This window comes from Corvus kubaryi, unplaced genomic scaffold (assembly GCF_017639235.1).
Source record: "Corvus kubaryi isolate FWS band 111438036 unplaced genomic scaffold, C.kubaryi_AGA036_p1.0 75, whole genome shotgun sequence".
Lineage (NCBI taxonomy): Eukaryota > Metazoa > Chordata > Aves > Passeriformes > Corvidae > Corvus > Corvus kubaryi.
The window spans coordinates 631,736-645,675 of record NW_024582062.1 but is presented as its reverse complement, the minus strand read 5'-3'; the positions used below and the strand labels follow the sequence as shown (position 1 = coordinate 645,675).

The window sequence follows — 13,940 nt, the reverse complement described above, 5'->3', positions numbered from 1 at the left end:
CTTCTAAAACAAAATGAGCTACATACAGAGAATGAAATGCTGTTGTTTAGACACAACAGTTGTAATTTTAGTTGTAAAAAACGCTTGTGTAAAAGATTTCACTTCCTGATACCCTGTATGTACTTGAGAAATTTGGTCTGATAATGAGAAAAAACAAACTGTAATAACGAAAGAAATATCCAGGAGGATATTTCCAAAGATAACTAAGATAGGGGATAGGAAACTGAATGCAAAAGCTTTAAAATTCAAATCAAACGGATGATTCCTGAGCACTGAAAGAATGATAAATTAACTCCAGTCCCTTAGAAGTGCTGGTCACAGCCATGTTCTTGAAATGTGGCAGACCTGAACCCAAATTATCACCACAAGAAGACTGAGGAGAAAACTTAATGGCATAAAGTTCGAAAAATGTTCCTTTTCAAGTCTCATAAAGGTCCTTCTAGAGTATCACTGAAGAAAGGGAGGAGCTGGCCATTAAATTTTAAAAAATTTGAATGCTTTGTCTTTTAAACTGCAAAGTGACAGAAGAGACTGGAAACCTCAAAAGCATCAGTGTCTATATTCATCTGAAATTTCAAATCTCTGTAAGAAAGCTACATTTACCATGAGGTTTGTTTTATAACACCAGAGATTGTTTGATTAATTTTATCAGTTCATCAGCATATGATCTGTAATTTCCTTTAACTAGTTTTCATCCCAGCATCTTGAATACCCAGAGGAACCTTCATTTCTTGTGGAAGTAAGTCTTGAAGTAAATTGTCCTCATTTTCCACTGCGATGTGAATTTCAGTTTCTTTTTTCAAGGCATTTTCTTCTTTTGAAAGGGGAGTTTCTTCCCCTGTTGGGGAATAACAGGGAGTGCTTCCATAATCCCTTCTAGTTGAACTAGTCTGCTCGGGGCACTGGGAGCTGCAGTCAGGGCTGCAAAACTTAACAATACACGTCACATTCACCTGCGTTCCTCCGTTACCAGAATGTTCTGTCAAATAAACATACAACACATTAAACATGGAAGAATGAAACCAGAATGGGACAGCTGGATTCTTTATCCAGCTCTTTGACCTACAGTTAAAATAGACACTCAGTATCTTTTTGCTTCACTTAATTTAGTCAAGCTGGTGGAGTTGGTTCTGTAACATTTTAGTGGGTTTTACTGGTACCATAAAATCCACATATCACCCCAGAAATAAAGGCTACAAAAATGAATGCAGAGCCCTGGATTGCAAACAATTCCTTGCCCATCTGTTGTCATTTCAAATGCTATTGACAATGTTCTTCTGTAACTGCTCCCTTTGACTCCTACTTCCACTCACCAACCACGTGATCCCCTAGTCCCTAAATACCTGTTTCTCCACTGGGAAAACTCTCTCTTTACTGTCTCAGGGTGGCAACTTAAAACAATCACTTTTTCTTTTCAAAAGCTACTAAATTTTCTCTCTGCTGAACCAGACTCATATGTTTTATCCTGCCATTTAAACTTCTGCTAAAAAGATTCATAACTGATAATCAAATTTCAAGAGGTTCTGGATTGTTCAGAATCATTCCTACCTGAACTCACAGAGCTGTGTCTGTCTCCACTGTGGAGTTTAGAACCTTCTGGAGGTGAATGTTGCTGCTGAAATCCTTCTGGGTTTTTTCTTTCATCATTCTTTTTATTTATTACACTGATGCTTGCAGATCCAGTTGGATTATTCAGGACACTACTGCTGGATCCAGAAGTTTCCAAGAGATGCTGTTGCTCCTGTTCAGAACTCCTAGAGTTCTGCAATTCTGTATCTCTCACTTTTTTGTCACACTGTTTTTCTGGAGGGGGAAAAGGCTAGAACATTTGCAGAGAAATGCAAAACATTAATCTTTAAAAAAAAAAAGCCCACTTTTTGGTCAGTATTTTGGCAGCTAAAGAAACCACTGATGATTGGAACTAGAGGAGCTTTAAGGTCCTTTCCAACCCAAGCCATTCTATAATTATTTTCATTTGCATAGTGATGACTGTAAGTAAAATTTGTAACATCTCATTGGGGGTTCCACAAAATGAACCCATCTCCTGAAGGCACCCACAGCACTACTCTGATTACTTAGGGACCAAAGGCTGTAAAATCTGGTTTTCCAAACCCCACCTGTGTTTTACTGCTGTTTTTAGCCTCACATAAAGTGAGGGTGGGACATTATGTGGGGTATATAAGGTACATCTTACACCCTGGCTTGAGGACCAAACCACCCCATTCTCACTCCAGTTTTCTTCCTGCTGTGCAGTTTTCTTCTACTTGTAATTAGGTGAGAATTTATGATTTCTGTATAACTTTTGAAGAAATGGAAGAGATGGAAAGAGAGGACGCTCACCAAATCTGCTTCTGTAGCTGGTGCGGAGTACACAAGGGCTGCAAGTGAGCAAAGACAGTTAGTTCATTAGCACCCAAACCTGTCCCATTTGCAACAGCTGCACCCTAAACTAGGCTGAGTGATCCCATGCTCCTGGAATAAACTCCAAATGTACACTTATTACAGACAGTTTGAAAACATTGAAAGCTGTATTGTATTAATTTTGTGACTTAAATTTAGCCAGGAAGCAAAGAGAAGCCTCTGCATGAATTCATAATTTTGCTTGTATAGTGTCAGCAAGAAAATGTATTGATGACAATAAACCACAGTTTAATTATGACACCTGAAATTGTCTAATATTTAAACGATGAAGTACCGAATATTTAACAAGCTTCAGTAGAAGCACAATTGTTGCACAGTTGTCCAACTCCAAGGCTTTTGTGAGTTTAGACAATTACCTAAATTCTGAGGAACAAGACAGATTTGAAGAAAGCTGGCATCTTCTAAGACACTAACTTCAATCAACCACCAGGCTCAAATTAATGGGAAATAAGGTGACTTCCCAGTTTTTACAGATTTGCTTGTTTTCATTTAATGAATCTTACCTTTTTTGTTTGAGACTAAGCAATACCCCAAAATAGCAATTATCAGGACCAGTAACAGTGGCCCTGCTACTGCTCCTGAAAATAAATAAAGAGGAGAAATTATTTAGCAGGTTGATCTAACAAAGGATCTAATTAGAAAAAGGCAGTTTTGTAGTTTCTGCCCATGCCTACAAAAGCTAAATTTACAAGTATTGTGTATGTCTGACATTCATATTTGATGCCCTAATTGTCAGATACCAAAGTCTCATTCCAGTCATTACCACTTCATAAAAATGAATTCTCCTCTCCCGAAAAGGGAGGACAGAGTTTTGGCCTTGGTCACAAAAGGTATTTCTCCAGGCAAGCAAGTTTGTCACATACAGGGCAAGGTAGCTCAGAATGCTCCTAAACATCTCTGCCTTCTGGATGGGCTGTGAACAGGAGAGAACACATCCAACCTGGGAATGCTGTCAGGACCTCCGGTCTCAGGAAAGGCTGACAGAAGACTCCAAAGACCTCTCACCAGGTCAGGTTTGCCTCAGTCCAGAATATAAGATACCTTTTCTACCAGCTATAGCAACAATTCTCAGGAGATGCCTTGTATAATCTAGTTCGGAGTTTTTTTAGAAATATTTTCAGATTTACAAGGACTAGGATAGTGCAGATGCACAGGTAAAAATGCAGCTCACTACAAGCAGTGTCACATTGAATTAATTGAGTTCTTCTGAGGTTCTGTTTGGGTACAGGTGACTGGTCTTGGAGAGACACTGAGAACTAAATATAAACTTGGTTCCCGGGCACACAAAAGTGACTTTAAATGAGTTAAAGCTCACCGGTGATGTGGGACAGGTCAGGTACAGAGTTTAACGTGACAGGTTGAGTTATTATTTCAGGTTTGTGGGAAGCTGAGCTTTGGGTCAGGAGTAGGTTCAAAATGGTGTGAGGCAGAACTGTGGCTGTTCCTGAGTCACTGCAAACAGTGTCATTCCTGCTGTTCCCAGGAACAACCACTGATTTACAACTGCAAGAGACAGAAAGAGAAGTCAGGAAAGACAGAAAGCCCTGCACAGTTAAGGCCGCTTTGGACAGAACACTGGCTCACATGGAATGGGGTGTACAGCTGGTGTTGTAGGATTCCTCAGGGGAAAACGTGCCAGGAGGACAAGGTTTACATTCCGTGTCTGTGCTGTCTGTCCCTTTAAACAAAGAGGAAAACTCCAGTTACTCATCTGGTGAGAAACAAGAATGAATAATCAAGGTCTGCAGGAGATCCTGGCAGTGATACAGAGGCAGTGCAAAAATACAGCCTATAACTATTCACAGAAGACATTCACTTGAAGCACCCAACCCAAAGAGAAGATTAACCAGCTGTTAGTTTGGTGCCATTAATAGCCAATCTTTTTCAAGGACTAAAAGCCCACCAAAAGGTTCAAATGGTGGTGCTGCAGACAAAGCTGAGCTCTTTCACTAGTCCCTGACTGACTGACTACCATACTGTTGTGTTCTGCATCTTCTCAAATGATTCCTAATTTTTTTTAAATATTCAGTGTTTCAAATGTTTGAAAACTATTTGTCATTTTGAGACAGATATATTATTAGAGTGGTAGATTCCATCAACTAATAAAACCGTATCAATTCTGCAGGACACCATGGAGTCATCATTATTTATTGGTGTACAGTAATTCTACCTGAAGCCCTGTCTCAAGGATTTAAGGACTGATTAAGTGGTTTTGAATCTCAGTCACTTGTACAGAATAAATCACACGGTAGAGCAAAACGAAGATTAAGTTGGATTGGGAACTTTATGATACATGAAGTAAGAGATTGCAACATGTTGTCCCTTTGGATATACCTCTGGAGAATACTGTTACTCTGGTTAGTGCCTACTTGCTAAGAATGTAAAAATAAACCCTAAAAAGAATGCACATGTGTAGGGAATTAGGCCAGAGTAAGCGTTCAGTAAGCAGAGTGTTCAAAATCAAATTACCTTTTCTGGAAACCCGGTAACCTTTGCCGCACTTCTTATGTGCTCTACACACTTCGCAGTACTCGTCTAGTTTGGAAACACAGTACTTATGGGGTGGGCAGCTACAGACTCTGTCCTGGGACCTAGTGCATGTTTGATTCTGTACAAGCCCTGGTTTTAAAACAAGAACAAAGCAAGATGTCATTGACAACATTTAAAATCACAGCCTGCAATGTTTCGAGTGAACATGAGGTGATGTTCACATTCCACAAGTTTTGGGCTTGTATAGCACCATAAATCAAATGTGTTATATGCCGCAATATCTACATTTTCAGAAGAGTTTTCTCTCTCTAGGCAAGGAGAAATTTGCATCTGTAGAGTGCACACTTAAAACTCTGTACCTGCGGTTGTGTTATATTTTGTGATAACCCCAAACATGGCCATTTGCGTTCACCACTACAGTACCTGGGGCCATACTGAGATTTTCAGTCTGTGCAGATTATGTAACTGTATTTAAAGTGTTTGGAGATTTTACTACAGACATTTCCACATTGTAGTTATCCAGCTTTGTAAGATTATCTATTTAGATGAGACCAAAGGTCCTTTCAACATAGGCTGTATCCTTAAAACTTACTTCTCAGTGAATCAAGTATATAATGTTCTACACCAATTTCCACTAGAAATGATGGAGAACAGCATGACCGAGTTTGTTAATGCAGATGCCCAAAGTACAGGTGTTGGTACAATGTTCTACCTTATGTACTGTTAAGCTGCTTCAGTGAACAGAACCAGTGTGCTCTCACTGACTGCTGCTTTGCAAAACAAATAAAATTAAGAGAGGAATGTCACAACCCATGTTTGCTGTTGTCACTTCAGCAGACAAAATGAGAAATGACAGGATGCCGGAAATGTAATTATCCGTTTACCAGTGTCCAAGTCAGGTCTTAAGATCTCTTGATGGGACGTTATAAGAAGGAACCTATTCTACTGATGGCATTTGGAATTATTTTGGTGATGTAGTGTCTTAGCTTTTAATAATATAAGATTGGTGTCTCATTTTTAGGACTTGAAAAGGGCCAGGGCTCCCTGCAAGACTTTTCCTTGGTTCTTATCCCTAAATCTTACATGTTCCAAAAGCATGAGGACTATACAACTGATTGACAAAATCTCCTGGTTTTCTTAGGAGAAAAGACAAGGTTAAACCAAGCCCAATCTTTGAACAAGCCTCTTTACTAATCCAAGCCTACCTTTCTTGCAGGGTGGTGAGCAAGCAAAGCACTGTGGAGAGTGATTCCAGATCGCTGTGTACGTTTTAGGTCTGCAGGGGCTGCACTTTGTGTCCACGGTGTGACTGCAGCTCCCTGTCCTATACTGACCTATTAAAAGAAAAATAATGCAAACCAAAATAGAGAAAGCATCTCACAGGAAAAGATCACTAGGAATTAAGTTTCATTCTTAGCTGTAGAATCCCTTCCCTTCACTGACACTATCAGATTGGTATCATATACCAAGAAACTGTTGATATAAAGCAGGACTGCATGTCTCTACAGGGAAAATCTGATTTATGTTCACTCATGTTTGACCCCTTTTCCTACATTCAGTTCAGTGAATTCCAGCCACATTCAAAACAAGGCAGCCTCAATGCTGAACAGAACCCCTCAGCACATACTTAGGTGCAGCTACCACAATACATAAACCAAACATTTTACCTTCGCAGAAGCTGTTTTATGGTGAACACAGGGAAGTGTTTCACACCCAAAGTCAGGCACATGCCAGAATGATGTGCCTGGGTGAGACCCTAACTGCTATTAAAGGCAGTGAGTAGAGAGGGCAAAATCAAGTACCATCACAAACAGACCTGAATTAGAACTTCACCACTTGTCACTACGTAAAGGACACGAGCGCGCACTTTCTCCCTCACCTCTCCAGCCAGCCTTAACAGAGCCAAGCAGGAGTTGCTGAAACTCCTGGCATTCCAGACAAAGTTAAAAACTATCAAAGGTAGTTTCTTCAAAGCTTCTCACCACCAACAGAGCTTAGTATAGTGGTGGGAACATGTAAATATGAATTCCAACATATTCATTTGGGAGAAAGGAAAACACATCAGTTGCCATTTCCCTTTCATGTGAAAGGACAAAGAAGATAAAAGTCCATGTCTCATATCCTTTACAGAAATATCCTGGAAAACATACTCAGAAAGCAGGAATAACACTGAAAAAATTTTGGAGCTGCTTGGAGAATCTGTTTTTCAAAAGAATAGGCCCTGGAGGTGAGCCAAATGAGTTATTTCCAAAGACTTTGTTTTTCCTTGTACTTACTTGAACCTTTACATTCTGCATCCTACATCCTGCTAATGATTTACGCTGATTTAGTACTGAACACTACATAACACAACAGAAGAGTTTTACCTATGAATTACCATCTTTTCATCTGTCATGAACAAAGGAAGTTTGACAGATCTATCTAGATAATTTCAGTCAATTCAAGAAACTGCAGCTGTTTCAGCAAATACTGATTTCCTGTTTAAACTTCCGGATCTGACAGATCAGCATTTATGGAGACAAATTTTCTTTGCTCAGCATGTAATGAGGAAAAAAGGACAGGTTTTTTGCTGTATCTAATATAATATAGTTACAACTTGTTGCCAAAACCCTACTACCAAAATCTCCAAAGAACATTACTATCCCACTCCCTAAAAACAACCCCAAAACCCACAGACAATGACTTTTGCTAACTACAGGTCACTAATAATCACCCCTGGCGTATAAGACACGACAGCTCAGAGCAGACAGCGTCTGCAGTCCTGTCCCCAGTCTGACAGTGCTATGCAGTGTCTGATTTACAGTAAAAGACAACAAAACTCCCTTAATGAGCAATGATAGATTGACCTGTTCAATGGAAAGCCCCTTGTCTAAGTGATACTATCATAGTGCAGAAACTAAGCTTTACTTCATGCCCTGTTTTACAATGTATTTTTTATTAGTGGGCTTGGGTCTGTGTTGCCTAATTTTTGTAATTCCCTTAGTGAGCTGTTGCTCCCCCTCCAATGTTGACTAAAATTACTTTAATTAATTTAATGAAAACTTCATGAAGAGCTGTGCTTACACAAGCTCAGAACCTACCTCCTGGTAAGCCCCAGCCAGGTTAACCTTGTAGGAGAACTCCAATTCTGATGGACAATGTGTCTCTTTTGCAGGTGTTTTGCAGTCACAGTGTTTTGTTGTCTTTGAGGAAGAATGCATTACCACAGCAAAAATCTGATGCACTTTAGATGTGTAAGTAATCAAAATACACTATGATCATCTGAAAATTGGGAGAATTTGGCTGAGTAAAGTAATAGTTTGAATTATAACCTACCTGGAGGGCACTGGCTGCAGCATTTATTAAGTTCTTCATCATAGAATTCGGTGCTGGGATCATTGCATTGTGCAAACTGTGGCATATAAGGTAATGAGTATTCCTAGGAGAATCAAAGGGTAGTCATGGGTCACAAGTCCATTCTGATCCTGAATTAGAGACCCACAAGAGACAAATACCTAAAGACCAATGCAATTACAAGCACTTTCCTTTCTAAGGCACCGATGTAGCCCCAGTGAAACAGAACACAGCAGGTGCCAAGAGGCTGCAGGGCAATGCACAGCTAATGAGCTGCTTTCGACTCTTTTGAGGTTCCTTTGTTTTTCAAAGATCCACCATCGTGAACAAAGTGATTTCTCCAGGTTTTAGGTTCAAAAGAGTGCAGTGGAACTATGGGATTAACATCACACCCAGTCACTACTGCATCCCCCAAACCAAAGAGCTGAGTGCCTTATCCTCAGCTTCCACGGCTCAAACAACATCTGACAAAACACCAGAGAAACCTAAATTACTACGTGTAGGTTTATGGGAAAAACATTTACTGCAAAGTAGCTCAAAGACTTCAGCCAACCTTTCCAAAGAAAAGGAAAAAAGGCTTTTATCTTTCCAGATACTCTGTGATTCCTTCCTGAGCAAGAAAGGCCTTGATGTTTTGAAAATTACGCCTCCAAAAATTGCACTGCTGCTTCTGAGAAGCAGCACCTTTGCAGAAGGTGCAGACAAATATGCAGGTTAAATGCATTAGAGACAATCATGAAATACAGGGTGCCTGATTTCAGCTCACACTGATCAGCACACCTCAACGACTTCAATGAACAAGAGTCAAATTATTTGATGACTTGCCGACTATTTTCAAAGGGAAAAATACACTTACTTGAAAGAAGGCTCCTGTTAGGTTGGACAAGCATAGGAGTTTCCTGCTAGAGCAGAAAGGCACTGTTTAAAAAGGATGTGACACTGCTCAGCTTTCTGCAATCTGAAGAGATTGCTCCATGCGTAATCTACACACATTTAGAGGAATCATTACTAAAAAGAGAAATCAAAACAGGAACAAGCTCTTGGGAGGCCGGTAATGAAAATATCCTTCCGCGTTACTGAAAAACATGTTGAATATCTGTTGTGTCTTCACATTACTGACAAAGGAGACTAATGTTTCCCACCCTCAGCAATTGCTTAAAGGGAATTCAGCATGCAGCTCATTGAAATATTCTACCTCTTATTTACCTGTGATCAGAAACAGGATTTTGTCAACCTACTCAATGGTCAGTGTCAAAAAAACCCTTTTCTGAGAATGTGAAGGCAGAGAAAAGTCTTCTTGAGTTTAGATATCATAGGATGGACAATGATAAATCATCCTGTTTGCAGGATGATGAACTTGAGCTGACACTAAAATCTGATGAAGGAGAAAAGGGCTCTGCTCTCATCAAAAGTATTTTTAAGTTACTTTTTTATTAAAAGAGGAAAGATTAAATATTGTCATCCCATTTTTGTAGTCACTATGATCAACTTCATTAAAACAAGCAGTTGAGAGCCTTTTCAAAACATAAATCTTCACTGCAAGAACAAACAGAGAAAAAAAAAGGAGAAATACAATAAACCACATCACAAATTACCCTGCTGGTGAGGCTTCCTGGCAAAGAAAAAAGTTCTTATCTCATGCTCTTCCCTGTCTGTTGTAAATCCTGCCCTGTGAGCTACAGACACAGGAAAACCTGTCAGTTGCTGGGTTCATGCCTGTTTCTCTGAAGTTGTGCTTGGAAGGATCTCTCTACTGTCTAATACAATCTCCCTGAAATTCTATGTGATGAGCTGTGGCTCTCAGTGACTTACAATTGACAATTTCTCCCCAACTGTCCTCAAATAACATGATGGGAAACTAAAAGGGACTTGTGACTGGCTTAGCTACGATTTGTGCACACACAGGCACAAACGCATGCTCAGTTTGGTTTGCCCTGGAAGGATTCAATTCATTTAGTAGCTACTCCCAACAAACTAGTTTAATCAAAGCTGTCAAATCAGTCAGAGGAAGTGTAGGCCTTTTACTAGTTTTAAAACTCTTCTGGGATTTCTTTGCTAAAAGACCCAAATTTTCTAGCAATGTCACCAATCCTAAAGTCTGAGTTGGGCCATATAAGATTTCTGTCTGGCATCCAGATCCATTGGCTACTTTGGGCTGAAAGAGTGATGAGTAGAGGCCATATTATATTTCACAATCTTTGCATTTTGCTAGTGTTTGTATCTCCCACAGGTCCTTATTTTATCCTCTGTTTTTACTGTGATTCAATGTTCTACAAGCAGATTGTGTGAAGGGAAATTAACCTGATTTTGCATTACAGCCTTAGAGCTTCTCAGTTTAGGTAGCAGTGTCTAATGGCAGCTGACTTAAAAGAAATTTATATGGACAAAATTAAGACTTTGGAAGACTTCATTTAATTTGACAGGTACAAGTAGAAATAAAATGCCTCATCTGTCTTGGATGTTAGGAAAAAGTTTTTACTGAAAGAGTCATAAAGTTCTGGAATCATCTGCCTGGGGAGGTAGCCCGGTGGAGTCACCATCCTTGGATGTGTTTAAAAAAAGATTGGATGTGGCCAATCAACTAAACAACCAGTGCCGTGGTTTAGTCGAGGTGGTGTTAGGGCATGGGTTGGACTCGGTGATCTTGAAGGTCCCTTCCAACCTGGTGATTCTGTTATTCTATCAGTAGAGGAACAAACATTCTGAAACACAAAATTTAGTCTAGCTCTATGCACATCAAATTAAGCAATACATTTTGGCAGAGAAATGGATAAACTATGCTTGCCTTTGACTTTGTAACTCACTAGGGAGATTTCTGCAATGCCTCTCTGCATTAAGCGATAACTAAAGTTACATACACAAAGTCAGTGACTCCTGACTCTGGAGTTCCTGCATTGTTTGGATCATTATTATCCTGTTTGCACTACAGAGATCACTATACAGATGACTCCCTGGAGAGGAGTGGGCTAACAGCTGTCTCCACACCAACTGAAAGGACTTTATGTATACTTAAATTTAAGTATCTTACATAATGAAAATAAAATATGTTATCATGATGGATGAATATATATAAATCCATTTCCATAACATACATTTTCACTCAAGGCCATTTAAACAACGATATTTAAGCATCTATTTTAATCCTAACTCATATGTCTACATTTCTACTGGTCTCCTTTTCATACATTTGCCTTCAAACTTAAGCTGTCAATCAGAGGAGTCTGAAGAGGAACTACATCTGTGTACAATGTTCTTCATGCATGTGAAACCACAATGAAGTCACTGAGGTCTCTGTTGTAAAATCTGTTTCTATGGAAAGGACTTGAGGTACAGAGACACTGTCTGCTGAGCTACCAGGCCTACTGAAGACAGCAAAAAATAAAATTCTGTCTAAAATATTTAAACTTCTCATTTACAAAAATAATTCTGTTGAAGTTTAGTTACCAGATAACAGCATCTCCCAAATCAGCTGGAGTTGTATCAGGCTATGCCAACTTTACTCACACTATAAAGTTTCTTTCAAAGCTGCTGTGCTGCACATCTCTCTCAAAGATTATGGTCCATTATGTGAATTATTCTCCCATCCTATATTGCACTTTACTTCTATAAAGCAGGAGTCCTTGCACAGCCGCACACCAACAGATTAACAGTTCCACATCCCCCCTCCCTGAGAAAACAGTGTCTCTGCTTACTGCCAGGAATTCTATTTCATTGCCACTCACCACCAGAATATGAAAACATCTTCTCAGAATGAGAAAGCAGGGAGATGCACAGAATATGGAAGCTGTTCACAACACACAAAAATTATAGAAGTCCAAGTTTGTAGGAAGACAAGGTATATTTTATTACATATGTATTTAGAAAAACATACACATTTCACCAGCTCTTCTGTTTGAAAATTTCAGGCTATTTCTGATAACTCTGGTGACTCAATTGTACAAAATGGCAAAAATGATGTTCAGTTCCTGTGTCTAACACAGGGACTGAGGCTGGGAACTTTCAGAGACTTTCAGATGAATGAGAAAAAACCCAAGTAGTGTCACTCAAGAACTCTTGTTTTGCCAGTTTGTTTCCCTCAAAAATAAAGTAAGTTTTCTTTAATAAATCATTGTTAAAAATTGATATAACAGGCATGGGTTTTTTTCCAGCTCTGTGGCAGATGTGGTATTTCTGAAACTACTGCATTTGTTTTTCTAACTGTATATATAGGCTTTTCCTTATTTGCTAAATGTGATGCTGAAAGTTTCTGTCATTATTTCCATCGTTATGTTTTGGTCATGTTTAGAGTGAGAGAAGAGCTAATTCCTTTTGAACCAAAGCCCCTTGGTCAGCATGAAGTATGACAAAACCTGACACTTAAATTCTGGTAATAAGTTCTGCTACAATTCTGAGACTCTCCCTTCTCCATCTGCTTTACCCTATCCACTGCAAGGTGTCCCATAAATCAGGTTCAAAACAGTCTCACCTTAAAAACAGAGCTGAATTAAAAATTAGTGAGAAACAGTTAAATAATTATTTTATTATATTATCAACTTGCTATAGCACCCAGTAGTCCTTAAAAGACCATTGTGTAATTCCGGGTTCAATACACATTCTGACATCCTCACCTGATTTCAATGAACCTTTGTCTTATCCAGCCTAAATTCCTATGATTAAATAAACATGTAAATAACATAAATATCACATGAGAATACAGTGACCTGGACATCTCAGCAACATTTCCATGTTTATCTTCACAATCCTGGACATTTTAAAATCAGACAGAAAAGTGCTATCAATATACCAGTACAGAAAACACAGAGCCAAAGGCAAACAGATCCCATCGAGCTCTTTGACACAGTTACAAACCCTCATTGCCAAACAGTGGTACAAGCTGGATATAGAACATGACATTCACCACTGCAATGAAGGGGAACAGTAACAGCTGCAGCACATCAGATCTTCACTGTAAATTAAAAGGCTTTTCGATTTAAATTGGGAAGAGCTCTAGGGAACCAAAGCAGCTCAACAAGCTCTTCCTGTGTAAACAATGTAATATAGATATGGGTTTACACTGTGCACTTGCCAGGACACTCACCACAGTTTTTACATTCGAACAAGCCTGCAAAATTAACCTATTTCCGATGAAAATCCAGGAAAAAATATTAGTCTTTGGGGAGCCAAGAAGTAACGACGACATAGACAAAGGGCACAGGCTGAGCTTTGAAGCAGTCTTAAGAGCGGGACTTGAGGTTGCTGTAGAGATCACAGCGAATCCAGCGCAAGCCCAGGGGTACAGAGGTGACAAGAGACGGACATGTGACAAGGGGCAGGAGACAGGGGACAGGTGACAAGGGACAGACAGGCGACAAGGGGCGGACAGGTGACAAGTAGACCGCACACACAGCAGTGAGAGGCTGCCCGCTCGCCGCGCACCTCGAGAGCGGCAGCATCAGGCGAGGCCCACTCGCGTTTCCCCCGCTGCTCTGCAGCGCTCCCAGCACCCCTGGAGCAGCGCCCCCGCCCCGCCCGGCCCCGCTCACCCGCCCGGCCGCGGCGCGGGTCAGCACCGGGAGCAGCGCCGGGAGCAGCACCGGGAGCAGCGCCGGGAGCAGCGCCGGGAACAACGCCGGGAGCAGCGCCCAGCGCAGCCCCATCGCCGCCGAGTGCAGGGGCGGGGCGGGGGCGGTCCCGCGGCCCCGGGACGGGTCCGGCCC

At 40.4% G+C, this 13,940-nt stretch overlaps 1 protein-coding gene across 2 annotated transcripts; it reads right to left on the bottom strand.

The window, feature by feature from the left end:
- Positions 1 to 540: 540 nt before the first annotated feature.
- Positions 541 to 13,903, bottom strand: LOC121675723 (tumor necrosis factor receptor superfamily member 1B-like). Of its 2 annotated transcripts, XM_042051387.1 has the most exons (11): positions 13,852 to 13,903; positions 13,767 to 13,815; positions 8,227 to 8,329; positions 6,117 to 6,245; positions 4,891 to 5,040; positions 4,006 to 4,099; positions 3,737 to 3,924; positions 2,925 to 2,999; positions 2,341 to 2,378; positions 1,549 to 1,819; positions 541 to 979 (listed from the first exon to the last, which is right to left on the bottom strand). In XM_042051387.1, the coding sequence occupies exons 1-11, from the start codon at positions 13,878 to 13,880 to the stop codon at positions 681 to 683; spliced, it is 1,425 nt and encodes a 474-aa protein (XP_041907321.1). In that variant the 5' UTR covers positions 13,881 to 13,903; the 3' UTR covers positions 541 to 680. The 2 variants fall into 2 exon arrangements, with proteins under 2 accessions (XP_041907321.1, XP_041907323.1); XM_042051389.1 differs by lacking the exons at positions 13,767 to 13,815; positions 13,852 to 13,903 and adding an exon at positions 9,101 to 13,735.
- Positions 13,904 to 13,940: the final 37 nt, after the last annotated feature.